This window comes from Oryx dammah, unplaced genomic scaffold (genome assembly GCF_014754425.2).
Source record: "Oryx dammah isolate SB20612 unplaced genomic scaffold, SCBI_Odam_1.1 HiC_scaffold_12, whole genome shotgun sequence".
In the NCBI taxonomy this organism is placed as follows: Eukaryota; Metazoa; Chordata; class Mammalia; order Artiodactyla; family Bovidae; genus Oryx; species Oryx dammah.
In genome coordinates this window covers 50,753,889-50,768,158 of record NW_024070196.1, presented here as the reverse complement: position 1 = coordinate 50,768,158, position 14,270 = coordinate 50,753,889, and the positions used below count along the sequence as shown (strand labels likewise).

Sequence of the window (14,270 nt, the reverse complement as noted above, 5' to 3'; positions counted from 1 at the left end):
AGTGTGTGCACACACATGTGTGTCCTCAAATATGGAGAGGCTGCCTTGAGGGTCCCTTGGAGGATTAAGTAAGATAATTCATGCAAAATTCAGGGACCAGTCAGCACCGGCCACGTGCTAACAGGGATTGTCATTACTGTGTAACCTGCCTTGGGTCTGTTTCTCTGAGGAAGCACCAACTTGAATGCCCATGTGTGGATTTTGCTCCTGGAATTTCGAGTGGGCTGGGAGATGCTTGACTTTACTTTCAAGGCTGCTGACAAGCAACAAGAGAAGGGTCAGGAGCTTACCCTGGTATCTGGCTGGGTCCCCCAAGTTCAGGCAGAAACCCCAACTCTCTCCTCCTTCTGAACACCAGAAGAATCCAGGTTTGGGGAACAGTGCACCCAAGATGAAGTTCAGCTCCAGCTGGAGGTGGTGACAGCTCCCTAGTGATGCCAGCCCCAGGATGCTGCAGGCTCTCTTCTAATGATCTTCGAGGTCACCCCACCCCGTTCATCAACTGTCCTCAGTCCCCACTCAGCATGCTGGTCCTGTTTCCTGCTGACCCTCGCTTACTCAGAAGTGACCCAGCATCCCGAGCCCAGGTGCATCCATCAGCTGCCAACCCTGTGCGCTGACCGTGGTGTCACGCTGCCCACTGTAAGCCCCAGCGAGCATGTGCATGGCTGTCCAGGCCAAGCACACTCGCCGTTGCTCTCCTGTAGTCCCTGCAGGAAGGACGGCAGGAGGCTTTGATGACAGACATGTGGAAGTGGAGGCCGGAGCTCCCAGGCTGGGGACTCACACCTCCCCTCCCCAAGCCCTGACTCTTCATCCGTAAAAACTAATTAAACCAGCCAGTGTGCACAGCAAGCACTTTGGAGGTGCAAAGCAATTAGTGGTTTCTCCCTCATTCCCCATGAAAGGAGGCGAGTCCTGTGGGCAGAGTGGGCCTGGAGTTACTGGGGGAAGAGCTCTGGGACCCACCTGGGCTCCACCCAGGCTGATGGGCTTTGCTTGGGGCCACCAGGGCCTGGTCTCTGCAAGGCCCTCCCCTGGGCCCAGGCACCTTGCCCTCACCCTCCTTACCAGGCGGGCCACTTGAGGCCAGAGAGGGGCTGGCAGTGCAGAGCTGGGCCAGTGCCTATTTCTGGTCTTGGGAATGGTGTGCCCGGGGCCTTCCCCGCCCCCCTCCACAGCTGGCGCCCTGTCCACCCGAGAAGGGGGCTGCGGACCAGGAGGGGGTGCCAGCCGAGCCCAGGGCCTCCCACTTAGCTGGGTCAAGACTGCAAGCCAGGCCAGGCTGACCTTTCCCAGGGGAACCAGAGCTTCACATCCCAGCCCAGTGCCTGCCCAGCATGGCGCTGGGCCCGGGGGCAGGCGGCCAGCTCCCCGGGGCTGCCCTGTACTTGCTGGGTCCCCACCTGGTGTGAGCCCCAGGGCAGGCAGCCCTGACTCCATGTACAAAGGAAGGGCAGATGCTCACCAGCTACCTGCAGCTCTCCTGTCGCTGGGCCACAGCTCCCCACATTATGGCCTCCCCTGCTCTAGAGCAACCACCGAACTCTTGCCCACAGCTGGTCGGGCCGGCAAGGGTGGGATGGGGGTAGCCTCCCAAAGGCTTCTCCATCCCTTGCCTCTCTTTCTCTTGCTCTCTGGGTTTTTTTGGTTGTTTTTATTTAACTTTTGGCCACACCCTGCAGCAGGTGGGATCTTAGTTCCCTGACCAGGGATCGAACCTGTACTCCTTGCACTGGAAAGTGGAATCTTAACCACTGGACCATCGGCAAAGTCCTGCTTGTTGGGTTTTAACAGCCTGCTGCTCGATTTCATTGCCCTTGCCCTAGGGCCTTGGCACATTCTATTCCTTTACTAGGAATAGAAGCGCTCCCTCCACTTCATCATCAGATTAATAGTAGCCAGGCCCATGGACTCATTTATTGAAACCTCACACCAGCCCCATTCTGTAACTAGGGTGCCTGGGTTTGAATTCCAGCTATACCAATTAACAGCTGTGTGACCTTGGGCAGGTCACTTAACTTCTCTGGGTCTCAGTTTTATCATTTTGGATAAAGAAACAAATAGCATCTGCCTCATAAGGTTGGTGGGGATGAAGTGATTTAACACAGAGATCACCTTTAGCAGTGCCTGCTACAAGGAAGTACTGACAAATACTTAATAATATTACTTATTATCCTGTGCTTTGGGTGTCAGCCCCAGGGCCCTTTCCCAGTGCCATGAAACCACCTCCAAATGTCATCTTATACCACCAACCCCCTTCCCCGCTGTGCAGGGAAGGGGCCGAAGCTCCCAGAAGTACAGGTACTGTTCAGTAACACCCACAAGGGACAGAGCCAGGACTCAACTGCAGAGTCTGTGTGCTGAACTGCAGGCCTGCCACTTCTGAGAACCTACTGTATACCAAGGACTGCACAAATAAGGCTCACATCACCCTTCTAATGCCTTTCAGTGATGGCATCCCCATCTCATTTTGGAGGACAAGGGAAAACGAGGCTAAGACAGGGATGGGCCAGGTCAGGGTCACAAGGCTAAGGGGCTGGTTATCGTTCCAAATGGTTGACGGGGAATTCAGTGTGTCTAAGTCACCACCCTCCTAAGCGTTTCTGCTTTCTTTTACCAAATCCCCACAAAGGGGCTTCCTTGGTGGCTCAGTGGTAAAGAATCTGCCAGTGCAGGAGACATGAGTTTGATCTCTGATAGCAGAAAATCTCATGTGGTTGCGGAGCAGCTAAGCCCAAGGACTGCAACCGCTGAGCCCTCGGGCCCCAACTACTGAAGTCTGCACACTTAGACCCTGTGTTCCACAGCAAGAGAAGCCACCACAATGAGGAGCCTGGGCACCACAGTTAGAGAGTGGCCCCTGCTTGCCGCAACTAGAGAAAAGCCCACGCAGCAAATGAAGACCCAGCACAGCCAGAAATAAAATAAATAATTTTTTTTAAAAAAGTAGTCATACTGGATTAGCGTCCCCCGCCCCTCGCCAATTTCATGTCCACCCACCTGTAACCTGCGAATGTGACCTTATTTGGAAAAAGTCTTTATAGACGCGATCAAGTTGAGATGAGGTCATGCTGGATTAGGGTGGGTCCTTATAAGAAGAGGAAAATCTGGACAGAGACATGCAGAGGGAAGGCAGCCATGGAAGATGGAGGCAGGGATTGGAATGTCTACAAGCTGAGGAACGCCGACGACTGCCAGCAACAGCAGAGGCTCGAAGAGAAGAGGCAGGATCCTCCCCCAGGGCCCTCGGAGGGAGCCCAGCCCTGCCGACACCTTGACTTCGGACTCATGGCCTCCAGAACTGTAACAGAACACGTCTCTGTTGTTTTTAAGCCCCCTAAGTTTGTGCTTTGTTATGGCAGCCCCAGGAAACTAATACAATGGGTGAACCTTGAGTTTCCATTGTACAGATGAGGAAACCAAGGCACGGAGAAGTTGACGGGTTTGCCTGATATCACAGAGCTAAAAGACCCTGAAGCTGAGGTCCAGTATCTCTCTGGACCGTCTGCAGATTATCCTACAAGGCCAAGCTACTGGAAGTCCCCCAGGATGCTCGGAGCAGGCTCAGTGGTCCCAAGACCTCGGGGACACCTGGATGCTCACTTCCTGGGTCCCCGAGGAAGGGACCAGAGCTGGCTCATCTCTGATACCCTTGCCCTGCACAGGTAAAGCACTGGGCTGATGTGAGTGATGGGCAGGAGGATGGGTGGGTGTCATCTGCCTCGGACACAGTGGGGTTTGCGGTACTTTCCTGGGTTTCTGAGAGCTGGGGGCCTTGGAACTGCCCCCTCCCCCACATCCCCGTTCACTGTGGAGGAGTCCTGGGGGCTGCCAGCACCTGCCTCTCTGCCCTGACCCCCTCCTGCCGCCTGGAACACGCTGCCTTTAGCAGCCACCCTGAGCGGTAATTGTGCAGATTGCTGTAATTCACAGAGGACGAGTGCACTGGTGCTAGTCACATTAAAACAAATGTCACTGAGCAGGGCCTCGGCATGCACCGTCCCCCAGGGGGAACGCGCGCACCACTGTCTCTGTGGGCTGGGACTCAGGATGAGATCACTGCCGTCCCTGAGGACCCAACCTTGAGATGGTGGGGCGCACTCCCAGCTCAGCCGATGAGTCATCCCCAGCCATCCTCTCAGCCCCTGGGTCTGCCCTTCCCAAAGGGAGAGAGAGGGCTGCGCAGCCAACTCCCTGTTCCCGGGCAACAGGCGGGGAGCCAGGGATGGGGTTGCCATGACGACAGAAAACGCAGCTCAGACTGGCAGCCCTGGGACATGCACGTGGAGCCCCTCACAGCCCTGGTGGTGGTGGAGGGGTCCCCTGGGGCAATATCACTGCCAATGGCTGAGATCTCAGGGTCTGACGTGTGGTTTAAAAAAACCATGCGATTCTACACAAATGTTCACAGCAACACTAGGCACAAGAGCTCATAGGTGGAAACAACCCAAGCATCTATCAACCAATGGACAAATGGATAAACAGAATGCGGCATGTCCATACAGAGGACTACAACTCAGTCATAAAAAGGGATGAAGTGCTGACACAGGCTAGGACACGGATGAACCTCGACAGTTGGATGCTGAGAGGAAGAACTCAGATACAAAAGGGCATTCATTGTATAACTCAATTCATGGAAAAGTCCCAAACAGGCAAATCCACAGTGACAGAAAGCGGACTGGTGGATGCTGGAGGTTGGCAGGGCTTGGGGGAGATGGGGAGTGGCTGATAATGGGTACCGGGTTCCCATATGGGGTGATAAAAAGTTCTAGAGTAATGGTCGCACCATACTGGGAATGTACTTAATGCCACTGACTCGTACACGTTAAGATGGTTAAAATGGTAGATCTGATGTTATGTGTGTTTCACCAAAATTAAAGGCAGGGGAGAAAAATCACTCATTTTTCAATGAGTGATTTCACATGGTGAAATCCATACCAGAAACCACAGAATAAACATGGAAGAGAGAGGAAAGGATGACATGGCCCCCTTGGGGGGCTGACAGCACCCTCTGTGCCCTGGCAGCTAGAGAGCATGCCCACAGGCCCCCACTAGTGCTCCTCTGAGATGCTGAAAGTAGGCCCTCCCCCACGACAGGAAGCATGACTGCTCCTCCTACCCACAATGCAGAGGGCCAGCTGGGCCCGTCCTCCTGCTCCGCCTCACCTGAAGGCTGGGAGCTTGGAGGAGGGAGGTCTGGAGCTTCCAAGGAGCAGGGTGCCTTGGACAGGAGCCCCGAGGGGAGGGGTCGGGTCCCAGGTGGAGGGCCTGACCAGATCTGGGCAGTTTTTCTTTCTTTTCATTTTTACTGGACTAAATAAAGTCCCTTACAGGAGTTTCCTTGGTGGCTCAGTTGGTCAAGAATCCACCTGCAATGCAGGAGACCCAGGTTATATCCCTGGGTCGGGAAGCTCCCCTGGAGGAGGGCGTGGCAACCCACTCCAGTACCCTTGCCTGGGAAATCCCACGGACAGAGGAGCCTGGCGGGCTACCGTCCACGGGGTCGCAAAGAGCCAGACACGACTGAGCGACAAACCACACCACCACACAGCTGCTTTACAACGTTGTGTCAGTTTCTGCACACCCGTGTTCAGTCGCTTCAGTCACGTTCGACTCTTTGGGACCCTATGGACTGTAGCCCTCCAGGCTGCTTGGACCATGGGGTTTCCCAGGCAAGAATTCTGGAACGCGTTGCCATGCCCTCCGGGGGATCATCCCGACCCAGGGATTGAACCCAGTCTCCTGAAATGCAGGCAAATTCTTTACCACTGAGCCACTGGAGAAGCAATCAGGGTTAGATTCTGCTGTATAGCAAAGGGAATCAGCTGTGCGTATACATATATCCCCTCTTTTTTGGATTTCCTTCCCATTTAAGTCTCCACAGAGCACAGAGTAGAGCCTGAGCTATACAATAGGTTCTCATTAGTCATCTATTTTATACATAGTATCAATGGTGTATATATATATCAATCCCAATCTCCCAGTTTCATCCCACCACTCTCTTTCCCCACTCCTGGTGTCCATATGCTTGTTCTCTACATCTGAGTCTCTATCTGATCAGCTTCTGAAACACCAGGACCAGACGCTCAGGCCCCTCAGCACCCCTACCTGGGGCCGAGGGCGGGAGGAGGGCACTCAGCCTGCAGTCCAAGGTCTCAGCCCCCAGGCCTGGCTGTCCTCACACACGACCGCCCCTGTGCAACTGGGTCCCCCATTAGAAAGGCCGTTTATTCCCTCCCTGAGCCACGACCTGGCGCTCTGGGCACAAAGAAGCTGCACGTCAGCAGTGGGGCCTCAGAAGGACCTCTGGGACAAGAGCTGGGGGGGCAGCCAGGTCACCAACTCAGGATCCCAGCCATCCCCAGCCTCTGCTCCTCCCTTCCACGTCCACAATACGGCCAGAAACAAGACCACCCCTCAGGGCTGGGGTCAAGATGAATGACTGCAAGCCTGCAAATGGGGCTCAGACGCCCCACCCCCGACCCCACCAGCCTCAGCCTTCCTGTTGGTGCAACGCTAATCTGATGGCCCCTGAACATCTCCCAGAGATGGGGGCCGAGGGATCGACACCAACACAGCCCTGACAGTGCCTGTTATCTCTGGCTTCTCTGGGCCCATCTGGACACCCCTCCCATCTCACAGATGGGGAAACTGAGGCTCAGAGACAGTCCACTGAGCAGGGGAGGCAAGGGCCCAGCCATTCAGGCTCTAATGAACAACGGGGACACGCTGATGGCTTCCACGGAGAATGTGGGGTTGGCATCGCAGCGCGGAGAGACGGTGCAGCTGATGGGGGGACAGGCTGACACCATGACCCCACAGCAGTGGATGTCAGCAGGCCCTGCCTCCCCCCTCAAGGCGCCTAGGAGCGCTGCTACCACTCTGTCTATAAGGCCACGATGTGCTGGCCCCAGAGGCCACGGACGCTGTCCCCCAACAACATGGTCACACAGACCCATTTCCTGGAGGACAAAACTGAGGCTCTAAAGAGACGAGGCCAGTTTGAGAACACCCGGAAGCGGAGCCTGGCCCCTCCCTGCACACCACACCACAGCCCCGATAAGGGCACGTGTCAACCTCCTCCCCACCACACAAGCTGCAGGGCCTGCACACACATCGAGGGCGATCAGAGTGGCCAGAAACCACTCACCTTTCTTGGCTGTCTCCATCTCTTCTTCCGTCCAGCGAGAACTCTCGTTCATCTCCATGGAAGCTGAAAAGGAACACAACGGGTGTGTTGGCAGCAGTCCGCAGAGGGGCGGTTTCTCTGCCTCTGGCAGCTTGGGGCACTTGCTGGGATGGGCGAGTGTATGTGCAATCACCCCATTTCACAGATGGGGAAGCTGAGGCAGTCCAGGGCCTCTGCATACACCTGACAGAGCTTGGTGACTGCGTTAGGGCGGGGAGATGAGGAGGGACATGAGCTTCGGATGGGCAGGGACCTCATCTGAGCGTGGACTCACCAGGGCCGGATGAGTCTCTGTGGTGGGGGCTGCCCCAGGTGTTGCAGGGGCTTGAGCAGCAGCTCTGGCTTCTACCCAGCAGGGGCCAGGAGCCCTGACTCCAGCTGGGACAATCCAAAATGCGCCTAGACATGGCCCCCTGTCCCCTGCTGGGGGACCCTGTCCTACAGGGTGATTATTAGACTCTGCTCCGACCTGTAGAGCACATGGAGGCGGCTCGTGTTCTTGAGAAGTAAGGCAGCTGCCTTCGGGGAGCTGGCCAAGGGTCTGCTGTGGCTGTTTCTGAGCCTCTCCTCCGAGATCCCCTACGCGTGAGCCCCAGGCCTTCCCTGAAAGCCACTTAAGACGTCGTGAGAGGGGTGAGCATGAGGGACGTCAGCTTCATGGACTTGATGCCTGGAACAGCACCAGGCACAGAGTATGCACTTGGTTAAGGCCACTGACCCCCGGTGGGGAGTTTGGACAGCTTCCCCAGCTCTCTGCTGCCACGGCCAACTTCCCCTTCCCCCACCTACAGGACCCCCAGAGGGAGGCTCTGGAAGCCGGAGCCCGGGATGGGGAGCCGTCAGAGGGACCAGGCTTGTGTGTTCCACCCCACCACCCAGCCCCAACATTAGCTTGAGGTCCAGAAGAACGACCCTAGAAGTCAGGTGCACCAACATCCTTCTGAGAAGAGCCCTCCTGCCCTGTGCCTCCGGGCACGCTGGCACCAAGGGGCAGCTGGCAAGTGCTTACAGGAGCCGAATGGGATTTGTGGCCAATGGGCTGGGTTTGAATCCCAACTGACTCCATGACTTTACGGAGGCAATGTTCCTTCTCTCAGGCTCAAATAGCCCATCTATGAAATGGGTACAAATGATCTCTCGCAGGGAGAAGGGAGAAGAGCCTGGCATAAACCTCAAGTGTGGACAAGGAGGGCAGTTGTGAGACAGAAACCATCCCTTCCATCAACTCCCACCCTAGGAAGACATCCAGGTGGTTGGGGCCTTAGCCTGAGCACTCAGGCCGCGGGTGGGAGTTCCCGCAGACACAAGAGGGCAGGCTACAAACAGCCAAAATGGTATAGACAAGCACACACCGGCTGCCCCCCTGTGGCCAAACTTAGGAATTGCTATGTAATTCTTTCTTCCCCCGACCTTAGGTTCAGAGCACCTAGCGGTGGGCGTCTGTTGAGCAGGAGAAACTGAGGCCCACAGAGGTGATGGTACAAACCCAGATGCCTCCCAGGGCTGGAAGGGACAGCAGCACTCAGGCCCTCTTGAAAAGGGGTGGGCTTTTTGGCCATGCTGTGTGGCTTGCGGGATCCTGGTTCCCCGACCAGGAATTGAACCCGGGCCGCCGGCAGTGAAAGCCTTGGGAATACCCGAGGGCAGATCTTCTGATTGAAAAACAAAACCAAACCGGTGCTCTGGATTTGTAGGTGAATTCTCCAGCTCTGGAAGGATCACAGCTGAAGGCCAGCGAACCTGCCCCAGGCACTGTTCTAGGCTCTTCCTTCACACAAAGTCACTGAAATGCTCAACCCCACAAGTTATAGGCATTATTCACAACCCTGGTGCTGATGAAGCCATCAGGACACAGAGAGGTCAAATAGCAAGTCTGCAACGAATGCTGGGATTCTGAGCCCGCTGGGCCTCAGCGCCCCTTCCCCAGCCCAAGACTCACCCAGCTCAGCGCTCTGCTGTGGAGTGACGGCCTCCTCGCTGTTGGCCTCATTGGCCATCGAGCGGGTGATGCGGCCTTTGCGTCTCCCCTGGCTGTTGGCGGTTTTTCGGCCTTTGGAGGTCACTGCCTCCTTCTCATCGTTGTCTTCCCCAGAGGTGTCGTCCGTCTTCTCCCTAAAGGCCAGAGAGGGGAGGCAAGGATGGTTTCACCTGGGCCAGGAAACTAAACGGCAGTTTCAAGACACCCGCTTTTCTGTAGCAAGATGAGCGCTGGCTGCCAGCGATTTTCTACTAGCCCAAGGGAGTGGAAAAAAGGGGGAAAGCTCGGGGTGATGTAGCAATCTGCAAGGCTCCTTTATTCACCAGATTGAGGGAATGAGGCTGGTAAAGGTCTGCAATGCCATCTTATTTATCAAAAGGGAGGTGAGAGCTGGTAGCTGTCATCTGCTTTATTCTCCAACAGGGATGTGGGCTGGTAGGTAACTGATTGCCTTAGTTTATTCATCCAATGTGATTATGGGCTGGTGGCTATGTGCAAACCCATTTTTTTTCTTAAGTTATTTATTTGGCAGGGGTAGTTAGGTCTTCATTTCTCCAAGGGCTTTTCTCTAGTTGTGGAGAGTGGGGGTTACTCTCTAGTTGTGATCAGGCTTCTCATTGCAGTGGCTTCTATTGTTGTAGAGCACCAGCTCTAGGGCACATGGGCTTTCAGGAGTTGTGGCTCCCGGGCTCTAGGCTCGTAGGCTCAGTAGCTGTAGCACACGGGCTTAGTTACTCCAAGGCAAGTGGGATCTTCCCGGACCAGGGATCGAACCTGTGTCTCCTGCATTGGCAGGTGGATTCTTTACCACTGAGTACCAGGGAAGCCCTGCAAGCCCATTTTGTACATCAACTAAAGATGCTCTCTGTTATCCGTTTGCAAGCTTACTGGATTAAATGCATAGGGGTGCAGGCTGGTACACCCTTCATGTTATCCATTTGCAAGCTTACTGGATTAAATGCATAGGGGTGCAGGCTGGTACACCCTTCAGGCCACTTTACTCCCCAAAGAGGAGATGTCCCCCTACAAACAATGCTAACTCTGCCTTCTGTGTTATCACGGGCCACTGGGTCTTGCAGAAAACCCAAGAGGAGAGTATTCCGCCGGCCTGATGCGGGCCGAGTCAGGTGTGTGGGGAGCATGTGACCTCAATAGCTGGGGCTGGGACTCTTCTCAGAAGCTGACTCAGGGGAGTTTACTGCAGGGCCGCTCAGATTTATCACCACCACCTTCCATTCATCTTCTTGAAGGCCCTCGCAGGAGCGTCTGGGAGACAGCGGGTAACGAAGCCAGATGTTCTCAGAAGCCACATTCCTGAGCCCGCTCCAGGTACCTGGCGCTAAGCTGTGCCCGCCCCCCCTTCACCCCTTGCTCGGAGTGAATCTCCAGCTGGCAGTGCTCCACCCCTGGCAGGCACGGGAGGCTGTCAGGGGCCCCGAGGCGAGGCTGTGCCTTGATCTGCAAGAACTCACACTGACAGCAATAATTCTAAAGGTGAGGGCTGCCGCCTGCGTGTACCTTGTCCTCTCAGATCTGCCCCCCTCCGGCTCTCAGCATCTCAGGAGACTCAGCCGAGGAAAGGGGAGAAGATGGGGAGGTGGGGCAGGGGGGTGAGGCAAAGAGTTCCAAAGTCATTGCCTGGATTTATTAGCTCAGGAGTAGAGCTCAAATGAGCCATCAGTCTCTAAGGTCTCCAGAGGCTTCAAGAGAAAGGCGGGCAGGCGGAGGAAAGAGAGAGGAACAGGCTTCCGGAAGGGGGGAGGAGGGGGGTGCGTGCTGCCAGGGGACCAGCAAAGGAGAAAGCGCTTCCCTTCTCAGCAGGAGATCTGCTGTAGATAGACGGCAAATGCTCACACACCTTTACGGAGGGCGGGTGGCCTGCAGGCTGAGTACCGACCATGGCCCCCCTGCTAGCCCGCCCAGCCGCCTGCCACCTGGGGGTTGCGGCTGGGCCCCCCGCAGGGCCGCCGGGCTGGCCTTACTTGATCAGCTCCTCCTTGTCGTTCTCCACGTCGGGCTTCTCCTCCTCCTTCTCCACCTCCTTCTCCTTCTCCTTCTCATCTTTCTCCTCCTGGCTGCTGCGGGGCATCTGTTGCTGCTGCTGCTGCTGCTGCTGCTGCTGCTGCTGCCAGGCCCCAGGGGAGGGCAGGGGGCAGTGGGGGAGAGAAGGACACAGTCAGGCAGGCAAGGCTCTGCACCTGGACCGAGAGCTGGACGGGGGGGGCGGGGATCCGCGGGAGCCCCCTTCTCCAACACCTACACTGTGAGCTGGGCAAAAAGCCCCATAATCTGGGGCACTGGGAGGCAGGAGTCAAAGGGCGAGGTATAGAAAGTGCTCGTGTCAGACCCCTGGCCTCTGGCACTTGGTGACTGCGTGACCTTGGATGAGAGTCTTAAGCTCTCTGTGCTCCGATTCTTCCCTTTGAAAGCATGCCTACCCCTCAGCCAGGCGTGGGGAGGCCGAAACGAGAGAATGCTTACAGAGTTGGCATCTGGCACCAGTATTTAAGCGTGGTGGGAGCCCCAAGGCAGGAGGGTGGGGCCCTGGTCAGCTTCAGGCAAGAGCAGGGTGAACACAGGGAAAACTGGGTCACAGCCTGAGGCCCCTGCCTGCCTGCCTGCCTGACTGCCCCAGACAAAAGCTCAGGCCAACTCTCCAGGCCTCAGTCTCCACGTCTGTAAAATGGGTAGACGGAAGGGCTGTCCCCAGGCCCATTTCAGGATGGCTGCTGCTATGACGAGGCCTGCTTTTGCTGCCGTGGGCCTGGTCTTCCTCTCCAGTCAGTCAGCCCTTAAAGGGGAAGAGAGCAGGCCTGCTGGACAGGAGAGATCAAAGGGGCTTACAACAAAACCAACCCCCTTCCTGCAGGCCTGTTCCTTTCATCTCCTTCCCAAGTGAGTGAAGCCGGCACTGGCCAACCTGCCCCAGTCAGGCTGCTGACCCTGCCCTCACCAAGACAGGGAGGGCGGGCGAGCGCCTCCCCACACTGCCACCCGACTTCCTTTCTGTCCTGCCTGATTTCTTTTAAGCCACACACTGATTCTCTTAGCCACCCCCAAAGTGCTCCATGCGAGCAGCTGCCAAAGCAGACCATCTTTCCATCCCCAGGAGTCAATGAGATTAAAAAAAACGAAATGCAAAGCCTTTCAATGTGTGCTGAGGAGTGTGGTCACACCAACATTTAAACCAAGGAGAAAGAAACCCAAGCAGATGGAGAAGGTGAGGGCACAGGGCAAGGGGCTCCCTTTCTCCCCATCTTTCCTCCACACCAGGAACACATGCTGATCCCCAGCGCAGGCTGCCTTGGCCTGAGACCCCACCTCCCCTAATCCCCCGCCCTTCTCTGTAGTTTTAATTTATGATTCACGATGCGGCTGAGCACAGGGGTCAGCTACAGGCGATCTGTACAGAGCAGGGGTCTGGGTATTCATGGGAACCATGGGCTTTCTGAGACTGCAGCAGTGTGAACCCAGGAAGCTCCTGGCTCAGGTCTGCCCCCTTCCCCAACAACCTCCCTCTGATCTCCAAGAGGAGGGGCAAGGAGGCAGAAAAGCCTCCCTCTGCCCCCTGTTATGTCACTGTCAATTCCCAATGGGTGTCCCAATGTATGAACTGTCCCTGACCACCACCCCAAACCCTGAAACACTAAACTTCCAACCGCTGGGGAAGATGGAAGTGGGGGTGGCGGGGACCAGGATCCAGAGCGAGGGGAGATGGCATGGCCGACTGGGGAGGGACCCTTGCCCCGTGGGCTGCTCAGCATGGCTGCTGTCTTCACCTGTGAGACCTGCCCAGCTTCTGCACACTCAGGAACCCAACGCCCAGGGCCTGGAAGGGCAGGGCCGGGGCTTTCCAACCTCAGGGGGCTTGATGTCTCCTGAAACACCATCGCTGGACTTTGTGCCAAGAATGCCCAACTGGGCTGCAGCTTTACTCCGAAGCTTTATCTGCTGTCCCTCCCAGTGGTTGACTCCAGGAGCACCTGTCATTATTCCCTGGGTGTAGGCTGGGGGCGGTGTCTTCAGCCCCTGCCAGAATCTCACCCTTGGGCCACAAAGCAGGCGACTATCTGCCCCCAGCACGGCCAGCAGAGGCAGCTCTCAAATTGCTGACCCAGGCGGCAGCATGCCGCAGACCCCAGCCCTGCACTAACACAGCACGACTGACCGGGGCTGCTCCCAGGAAGTCTAAGCCTGTGCCCTCTTGCCCAGGGCCCTCCTGACTCAGCCCCCTCCACATCCTCCAAAAGCCCCACTGAGGAAGAGGCCAGCACTTTCTGAGAGCTCAGTACCCGCCCCGACACTGTGCTGTGCACGGTCTATTGATAGGTTCCTGGCCCCTCTGAAGTCCTGAGGATAAAGATGATGAAAAACCAACAGTAATGATGACCTGGGGTTCGTCCACTGTGGCCGCTCCTTCCCTGGACCATGCCAAATGCCTTGCAAATACTGTTTCATCTACTGCCCTGGCCTACCTCTGTCGGGAAAGGACAGGGACCACTGCTCCCATTCTGCAGAAGAGGCAACTGAGGTTCAGACAGGCAAAGCCTCACCGTCTCAGAGGGAGGGAAAAGGGGGCTCTCAGAGACGGGGAGCAGGCCTGATCCTGTTGTCCCTAAAGCCCCTCTGAGGGTTTCACCTGACTCTACATACTGGTTGGCATCACAGGCTCAGGTAGGGCATCTATGGGCATCCTTGTCCCTTTCCATCAAGGCTACCTTGTCCCTCTTGCAAGATTCCTCGAGCCCCTGCCTGGGCCTGGGCCAGCCCATAAGGACCCATTCCCCTGTATAACCATCAACATCACAGCATTAATAATAAAAGTAGCTCCCAGTGCCCCGCACCCGGCATGTTTTATGTACTTCCTCATCTCCTTTACCAACCCCCATCACACTCCCATGTTACAGAAGATGACACTGAGGCACAGTGGCACAGTGAGGGTGACTGACAAAGCTGGGCAACAGCAGTGGCAGGATTCAAACCCAGAGGCTGAGTTGACCCCGGGCACAACCAGGCCGCTCTCCTGTCATCTCCACCATGCCACCCCGCCCCTGACTGCCCCAATCCTGCCAGTCTTATGGGGAAGCTCTGAAATCCTGA

General features: G+C 56.3%; 1 protein-coding gene across 1 annotated transcript in view; it reads right to left on the bottom strand.

Annotated features, from left to right (window-relative positions):
- The window catches only part of NCOR2 (nuclear receptor corepressor 2), a 189,920-nt gene that overhangs the window by 68,309 nt on the left and 107,341 nt on the right, over positions 1-14,270 (bottom strand). The window contains exons 15-17 of the mRNA XM_040251285.1: positions 11,153-11,295; positions 9,132-9,304; positions 7,154-7,216 (exon numbers count right to left, since the gene is read on the bottom strand). Of these exons, the coding sequence (XP_040107219.1) occupies positions 7,154-7,216; positions 9,132-9,304; positions 11,153-11,295 (379 nt within the window). The remainder of the gene's footprint in view (positions 1-7,153; positions 7,217-9,131; positions 9,305-11,152; positions 11,296-14,270) is intronic.